At 44.2% G+C, this 8,707-nt stretch overlaps 2 protein-coding genes across 4 annotated transcripts in view; both read left to right on the forward strand.

Annotated features, from left to right (window-relative positions):
- Positions 1–986: 986 nt before the first annotated feature.
- On the forward strand, positions 987–3,935 carry cep20 (centrosomal protein 20). The gene is made up of 4 exons (XM_035637596.1): positions 987–1,105; positions 2,092–2,289; positions 2,781–2,865; positions 3,376–3,935. The coding sequence occupies exons 1-4, from the start codon at positions 1,078–1,080 to the stop codon at positions 3,503–3,505; spliced, it is 441 nt and encodes a 146-aa protein (XP_035493489.1). The 5' UTR covers positions 987–1,077; the 3' UTR covers positions 3,506–3,935.
- Positions 3,936–8,508: 4,573 nt separating this feature from the next.
- Positions 8,509–8,707, forward strand: part of myh11a (myosin, heavy chain 11a, smooth muscle) — a 26,869-nt gene continuing 26,670 nt past the window's right edge. For all 3 annotated transcript variants that reach the window (XM_035637588.2, XM_047333940.1, XM_047333941.1), the window contains exon 1: positions 8,509–8,666. The gene's annotated coding sequence lies outside the window, so the exon portion shown is untranslated. The remainder of the gene's footprint in view (positions 8,667–8,707) is intronic.

An 8,707-nucleotide genomic window follows, 5' to 3' on the forward strand; every position in this document is an offset into this window, starting at 1 on the left:
CAAAACAATGGTGATAAATCTTTGTGTGATTGTCTTTCTGTCTCCACCACACAATCTCAGGCCATACACACATATGCACAAAGAAGAAGAAGAAAAAATAAGTATGGTTACGTTGGTGCTGACTTGACAGACTGTATATAGTCCACGTTGACCTTTACTCTTGATTCAAGGAAAGAACCCTATGAACTTTTGAAAGAGAAGAGGCATTTGCTGTTTTTGTCTTACTGGTTTAGACAATATATTCTAAGAGAAACCATATAGTTTATTTATGTCAAATGACAAAATGTAGTGTCCTCAAACGTTTGAGGATTGTATTATATTTATACTTTTTATAGCAAACTCGTTCCTTTTTCACTGACTATTTACTGTTAATGTTAATGTCTTTTTCTATACATCATGCTGGATAAATAAAATGTATTTGAATCTCTGCTTGAATTCATTTCTTCTTAAGGGAGTCTGGCATAAAATTCATGAACATAAATGCTTTAATGTAGCCACTGAAACATATTTAAATATCAAAAATAGGTTGTGGAACATATTGGGGGGGGAAATATAACAGAATGACCGAGGCACATTTGAAATGACAGGACATTTGACTGCAGTGATGGTTTCGTATGTGTCAAATGATAATGTTACGTTAACGAGCGAAAAATCTTCTTTGCCCTCTGCAAACTCATACAACAATATTTCAACAATCGTTATAGTTAGATAAGATAATATACAAGATAAGATATACCTTTATTCTTTCCACAATGGGGAAATTTGGACATTACAGCAGCAAAGTTGACAGAAGAATATGGAAAGAAATTTAACAAAGCAATAGGTATGTACAAAATATAACAGAAAATATAAAAAGATATATAAATGCTGTATACAATTGAATGTAATTGAAACAGAGTTGTTCATCATATTAAGTGACTTAAATAATTAAATAATAATCCATATTAAAATGATCTAGTACAGTATATATTGCAGCATAATGGGGCTTCATGGTGCAGTCACTAAATACAGCCACTAGGTGGCAGAAGGTCTCTGCTATGAACAGCGGCAGATTGTCGTTTGTTTACACCCGTTGCAATGGCGACCATCACCGAGCTGAAGTGTGGTAAGCTCCCCCCGTCTTTCTCGATTTTGTCGCCTAACTCATGACTGTATTCTTAAGGCAAAAACGAGGGCGAATGAACGATTGACCAAAAGCTCACTGCACGAGTTAGCGCAGAGCTGCTAACAGCGGCCAGCTAAAGTTATCATTAAACACGACAACATGAAGTCCTCGTGTACGAGTCTCCATTCGAAAACACGACGATTCAGCAAAACGGAGTGTGAAACAAACACGAGGCTTGAACAATGAATGACCCGCCGCTGCTTCTGTTATTTAAAGAACTCTACGTTCAGTTCGGCCTAGTTGATTACCGGAACACACAAGAGCAGGCTGTTAATTCCCACTGTTTGCTAAGTGTAGCAACATTAGCTAACGTCAACGCTAGTTAGCTTGTTGATATTTAGCCGTGGACGTTTGTGGCGTAATTGCAGTTAAATAAAGAGGCCTACGTTGTTCACGTGTATTCCGATTTGAAGAAGTGTCTTTCATGAGTCGGGTAGTGATTGTAAAGCACATCTGAGGAGCTACATAGCTTTGTCACTGACGAAGGTCTCGTTAGATTCTCAAATGTTTGAGTTGAGTATGGCACGTACGTCAGTTGCTAGTTTAATCGATTAATCGATCACTAAATGAATCGCCAGCTATTTTGATAATGGATTAATCGGTTCAAGTAGTTATGAGAAAAAAAAAGTTTCAAATGATGATTTCAGCTTCTTAAATGTGAATAAATTCTGGTTTCTTTGATCCTCTATGACAGTAAACTAAATATATTTGGTGTGAGGAGAGAGAAAAACAACATGTTGGGGTTTGGAAAACACGATCGACATTTTTCACAATTTAACGACGTTTTATGGACCAAACAACTAATCGATTAATCGAGAAAATAGTCGACGGGTCCATCGATTTTCGAAAATGATCATTTACTGTCGTCGCGTCAGCCCAACGCGCACATCGCTCACAATATCCAGCTCACATGTGAATATTTTCAGCCGTGAGGGAAACGCTGGAGTCGCGCGGCGTGCTGGGCCAGCTGAAGGCTCGTATCCGGGCGGAGGTGTTCGGGGCGCTGGACGACCGGCGGGAGCCTCGGCCGCCGCTGTCCCACGAGAACCTGCTCCTGAACGAGCTCATCCGCGAGTACCTGGAGTTCAACAAGTACAGGCACACCGCGTCGGTGCTGACTGCAGGTGGGTGGTGGGCAGGTTGACTGTAGCAGCACAATCTGGGGGGGGGGGGGGTACATGGCCTGAGAGTCCTGATGCTGCAGCACATTTACTCACAGCAATGGCATCACATGAAGGATTCACGCTGTTGAAAATACCATGTACTTGGGCATTATTCCGTTCCAAAGACTTGTCGGATCGGTCGCTTATGTAGCAGCACAATCTGGGGGGGGGTAGGTACATGGCCTGAGAGTCCTGATGCTGCAGCACATTTACTCACAGCAATGGCATCACATTCCAAAGACTTGTCGGATCGGTCGCTTATGTAGCAGCACAATCTGGGGGGGGGGGGGTAGGTACATGGCCTGAGAGTCCTGATGCTGCAGCACATTTACTCACAGCAATGGCATCACATTCCAAAGACTTGTCGGATCGGTCGCTTATGTAGCAGCAGCGCCAATTTTTTGTCACCGCCAGAGCAAAGTTCCTTAAGTCGGCACTGTTTGTTTCCTCAGAGTCGGGCCAGCCCGAGGTTCCCCTGGACAGACAGTTCCTGGCGAACGAGCTGAATGTCGCAGAGGATGCGAGCTCCAAGTCTGTGTAAGTGTGTGTGTGTGTGTGTGTGTGTGTGTGTGTGTGTGATCCTGCTTTCCAACACAACGCTCCGAGATTTACTGAACTCTCTGGGGCTATGATCAGCTATGGAACAATCATTTCATACGTGTGTTTGAATCATCTCCGTCGCCATAGTTTCATTTTGAAATACCTTTGAGATTTTGAATAATTTGGAGCTCTTCCCCGTCACGTGACTACAACCAGTTTGTGTTGTGAAGAGTCCACATTTCTCTGGGGGGGGGGGGTCCCAGTTTAGAACACGTGACTCGGCCAATGGCGTGTGTCACTTTCGTATCATTCTGTTTCTTCTCCGTACCAGCAGTGAAACACGAAACATGCATGAGTGAAATAACTGAATGGAGCTTGTACCAGTGTAAACATTAAGACCTGGGCCAGAACCATATCAGCCAGCTCATTTCTCTCCATCTGCCTTTGCTGAAAAACTTAAAGTTTCAGTTACAAGTTCTGTTTCTTTCCCCACATTTTACTCTCCAGACCTCTTCTCTATGGCTTAGTGTCCCACTTCCTGAACAGTAGTGACAATGGAGGGAAGGTGTTCCTGCGGGGTGCCTCTCTGCCGACCCGTCCCACTGCCAGTGACACGGTAGCTGGACCTGATGCCTAAGAACTGACAATGCTACTGAGTGCTGACGTAGCTTGTAGCGAAAAGGTGCTCTGGCGCTCAAATACATGACATGAAATGTTGCAGCATCTCATCGGACTTTAGCAACACAAAGTCTCTTGTCCATGCGCAGCGTACATAAATTCTGCTGAGATGATTATGAGTTTCAGAACGCATTTGTATTTCTTTTTTTAAGTTTCCAAATGACTACAGATGACCTTTTTATGTTTTGATTTTAATATCCAGATTTACAGATTTTTGCCTTTGTCACAGTGGGGCGGCTCCCAGTCGTCCATACTCATCCTCTTAATCAGACAAACAAACTGACATTGCATCTCCTCTACTTGTTCTCAGTTTTAATATTCAAATGTTTGATACTTTGATATTGTCTTTTATTTGTTGAAAAATAAATGTTATTTATATTTTTACAGTACACTGAATCAGAACTGTTTGTAAAAGTGCTGTTTTTACCGGGTAACACATGGTGGCAGTGTCACCAAATATAAAGCTGAAGACTGTTACAACCAGAGGAGGAGCAGTGGTAAGTTGTTTCATCCTGTCACTTCTCTAACATGTTACATTAGTCAGAATGTAACATTTCCTTTGCCGTATGTCTGTAATATGTAAGAGATGAGCAATGAGCCGTTTGCTTTCAGAATAGCTGTGCCAAATGAAATTCTCCTTCTCGGGTTTTCCATCAGCTACTAAAATGACCATTTGACTATAGTATGTAACTCGATGTGAAGATTTTCATTTTTATAAAGTCAAAACACTCGGTTATGAGTGCAGTTTTGTACTTCCAGCACGTCCAGTTTGCATCACAGATAGTGCTGAATAACCTGCACCAGAACGTCTATTTCAGTCACATTCACTTACTTTCCTGTCATTGTCTCAATGTTTTGGCACTAGTTGTGTTTTACTGTGCAGCCAAACACACCCTGCACCCTTTCCCCCCGAGCTGACCGTAAATGTTTTTGTACTAATGCTTCTTTAGGTTTTCTGTAATACCTTTTAGTGTAACTGCTGCCCGGCGTTGTGTTCACTGCCACTCAGGAGCAGAGGCCGAGAAGTCTCTATGACGGCCCCAGTTTAGAGGAGAACCATTATACTATTAATCCGAGCCTGCAATGATATAAACTTGGCAGGCTGGAGAGTAATGACCCCACTTTATTTGATTTCTGCAAGTCATAAACACATCTTTAAGGAATATATGTATATAAATAACAGACCCTGTGCAGGACTCATAAACACACACTGCAGCAAGCTTCTACTTTTTTGCATCTCACTTCCTGCCTCGCCATTTAAGGGAACTTGACATTCTTATCTCACACCACTTAAAGCTGGAACCGATTATCTACCAGGCCGTCGGTTCCTCCCTCAGCCCGACTTACCGATGCTGGACGAGTTCTACCACCTCTGACCTAATCCACGTCGTAAGTATTCTGAGCTCTAACCCGTCTCCTCTAACACATCCACATCTCTCACTCTTGGCCGTAGAGGCTTCGATGGGCCAAGAGCGCTCGCATTGGTTTACCGAAGGAATGCGGTTGTAGTACTGAGCGCACAGTGTGTCGACCCACACCTCTGATGGAGCGAGTAACAGTAAAAAAAAATGATCCTGCACAGAGTTGTCACTTTGCTTCTCAGCCCCATTGGAAATGTTAATGTGTCTAGTGCATAAGCACGATGAAAACAGTGTTTCATCCGGATCGATCTGAGTCGACGACATTGCTTCCTTGGATCAAACCTTATTAGCCCTTAAAGGCTGTGGCCCCGACGGCTCCCAGTTTTATTGGCACCATACGAGTACACTCTGTGAAAAAGGCTATATAAGCGGAGGAAGTTGAACAGTGGCACATGATTGTTCATTTGGCAGTTTGCCCCTGTAATAGGTAGCATTTCTCCACTGTATAAATTAGTCCTGTGTACAAAAGGCAGCTGTATAAATAGTATTATTTGACTGCAGCAGAAGGGAACCGACGTCTGCGCCCCGGGCCCGAATTAGAAGGCAACGGCATTCCACGAGGGTCAAACATATCCATAAACATATTTTCTCTCTGATAGATGGCCATGTAGGGACATGGGGGTGAAGAAAAATCATAAAAGATAGTTTATTTAAGGGGTTTCTGCATTACCGTTCGTGTTGTTTTTAATTGCATATTTAGTCCGCCACATTGTGCTGAGGGACATACTACATGAACCGGTTGTGAGTATTGCCCTGCAACTTCAGACATTTGCTGTTTGAATTAAGTTGAAAAATATGCAATAAATATATATGCATTTGATCAAGGTTTTGTTTTCAGTATAATTCTGTCCCAAGTCTTAAAATTTTCCCTACAAAAGACAAAGCTCCTTCAACACTTTTGTTTTCATCCTCCATCACTGAGACTTTTTTTTGTCCACATTCACTCCCACCGCCTCCCCTCCTCCTTGTCACGGCACTCGCTCAGGAATTATTCTTCGTCTCAGAGAACGGGGGGGGGGGGGGGGGGCAAACGAATTTAGGGCGAACATATTTTGTCCGAGTTGTTTCTCCTTGCATGGATCACGGCACATCACACTGAAGACACTCATAGGAGTGGCCCTCGCCGACAGCGGTCATGGAGCAATGACCAGTGGAGAACAAACCGGTGACTCGGGGTTTAGAAGATTAAAAACAATGCAAAATTCCTCATACATAGACTGTCTGTGTTACAAATAAACTCAAACGGCAATCTGCATCTTTCACATACAGGCTCATCACAAGACAGATATTCAGTTAAGTCCTCTGATAGCAGAGAGTCCCGTGTTGCCGTCAGGTGCCATAGATTGGTGTAAACCATTAGGCAACCCTGCCGCGGCTAACTACAGGTAAGGTCCATAGAAGTGTTTGTTTGAGCAATGTTATTGCTGCTGGACCATATTTAGTCACTGGGGCTCGGGGCGCTTGCCTCCGCTAGACTTTGATAGTTGCACAGAAAGCTGCCGAGATTCCGAACAGGCCCACTGTCCTTATATGGCACACACATTGCAACCTCTCTGTTCAATGTATCTGCTGCTTTCTTCCCCTCTTCCTCCTCCTCTTTCTCTTGTTTTCCATCTCCTCCCTCTGCCATTCCTCCTTGCCTCTCACCCTGTCTGTCTCCCATGAGTTTTTCAAGCCTAGTTCCTCCATGTTGGTCTCTGTTCTGTCATCAGGTTACACACGCACGCACACACACACACACACACACACAGCCAGCAGTGCAGTTCGGTGTCTGTCTGGCACAAAGCAGACCCAGCTATCGACCAGCAGTTTGATTTACTGGAGCAAACAGAACAGTGTCCTTATATAGGAAGTTCCATCTGAAAGAAGCTGGAGACAGGAGGGATGCAGCGAGAGAGGGATGGGGGGGGCCGGGCTGGGCCTGTGATATTGGAACGCGATGTGTGTAATGATAGACGCTGGTGCAGGACGTACACACACAAGAAAGATTCACATTGGCTATGTGAACGATGAGTTATGTGTATTTGGGGGTGGGGGGGGGAAACCTCTCTGGAGCGGTTACAGTAAAGGGAGATCCCTGTGCTGCAGAAAGCGGGTTTGCCTTATGAGGAGTGATCACTGTTTTTTTTCATCATCCAACCTCACAGGTTATGGAACTGCTGAATGGATGTTGCTGGTTGTGGGTCCCTCATTTTTTGGGGGGACGTCTGAGTCATAGAGTGGGTCATCCACTCACCTGACAATCGGTGGTTTGATCCCCGGCTCCTCTGTTCCCTGGGTAAGACACTGAACCCTTAATTTCCCCCGACGGCCATTCCATGTGATAGATATGAGGTGGAAAAGTGCATAGTCGTCATATTGTCGGCTGACCCCTCAATATAATGACAATGAGGCTACTTTGATAGTAGTAGTGCTGTATGGTGTGTGTGTGTGTGTAAAAAACTATAAAACCTCAGCTACAGTATGTCCTCATAGGTGAGGCTTTTTCTGAATGACTTTTCATAGACATTAGAATGGATCATATAGTAATGTTAAACCTCGCCAGTAAAGTAATGTAACCGTAACCTCGGCTGAAATCGTATGGATGCTGACTCACTGTCATGTTTCACTGTTGTCGCCTGAGCCTTTTCTACTGTATTACAGGTCAAAATGTGTGCTGTGGAAAAAGTTGTTACCTGATGCAAAGCACACGCGTGTTCTCAGCAAAATGTACTCAAACTAAATGCACTCATTAAGCAGCAGGTTGGACCTCTACTGTTGTATGTTACCGTGGTGTACGTACTGCAATCACCTGGCCCTATTGAGCAGTATTTTGAGGTATTTACACTTTATATCAGTAAACTGATATTTTACCAACAGAAGCTTGAGAAATAAAATACATTGTTCAAAGTGAAAACATTGATTTGCTCACCTTTTTTGCTTTGTGAACCCTTCACAAAAACAGCAGTGTCTACCTTGCTCTGGTCACCACATTTTAATAATATATATATATTCAACTTAATAGAGTTTCATCAGAGGGGTTAAACTCGAATTTCACAAGAAAAACAAAACAATTAGAGGAATGTCATGTAGATAAATAATAATAATAAGCAGAACTTGTTGTCCATTTCTTTTGACCCTTTAGAGGGACCCAACCCCAAGTTGTAAACTACTGCTGTGAAAGTGCCTGACTATAAATCACTAAATATGTATCACTCAATATTCCATATTATAATCATACCACAAAGTAATATAAAACAACGATATAGCCATCAGTCACAGGGAGCATCCTTTTTGAGATGCGTCAATTGACTCAAATTGCTCCTCTGTCGTGCTTCTTATGTGACATCCTACAAACACAACCAAACGCCATGTCATCGGGTCTGCTCCGAGAGAAGCAGCTGCCTGCAGGTGAGTCGCTTCTCTGTCGCCGCGCGTCTGCGGGACGGCCCGTGTTGACCCCTGCTGGTGTGCGCAGTGCGCATGTCCGCAGCCTCCTGCGCCGCCGGCCGATGCTGGAGGAGGAGGAGGAGGTTCCCGCCCGCGCGCAGCTCCACCCTGGCGCAGCAGTGCGCACTTTAAATGCTAAGGCTGCGGAATGGACGGGGGTCATTTGGACTGTTGGTTGTGTGGAGTACGTCGTCAACGCGGCCCGCTCCGAACCCTGACTCTCCTCATCCCGATCCTCCCGTGAAAACGCACACATTTCCGTCGTGCCATGTGAGTATGTCACCTACTGCACACCGCCGAGGGGCGCGTGT

This window comes from Scophthalmus maximus, chromosome 8 (genome assembly GCF_022379125.1).
Source record: "Scophthalmus maximus strain ysfricsl-2021 chromosome 8, ASM2237912v1, whole genome shotgun sequence".
NCBI lineage: Eukaryota > Metazoa > Chordata > Actinopteri > Pleuronectiformes > Scophthalmidae > Scophthalmus > Scophthalmus maximus.

Excerpts from the sequence above, each read along its gene's own strand:
- cep20 (XM_035637596.1), top strand. The coding sequence starts at position 1,078 with ATGGCGACCATCACCGAGCTGAAGTGTG. Across the intron at positions 1,106-2,091 it reads CATCACCGAGCTGAAGTGTG|CCGTGAGGGAAACGCTGGAG; the intron begins GTAAGCTCCCCC and ends GAATATTTTCAG. Across the intron at positions 2,866-3,375 it reads GATGCGAGCTCCAAGTCTGT|ACCTCTTCTCTATGGCTTAG; the intron begins GTAAGTGTGTGT and ends TTTACTCTCCAG.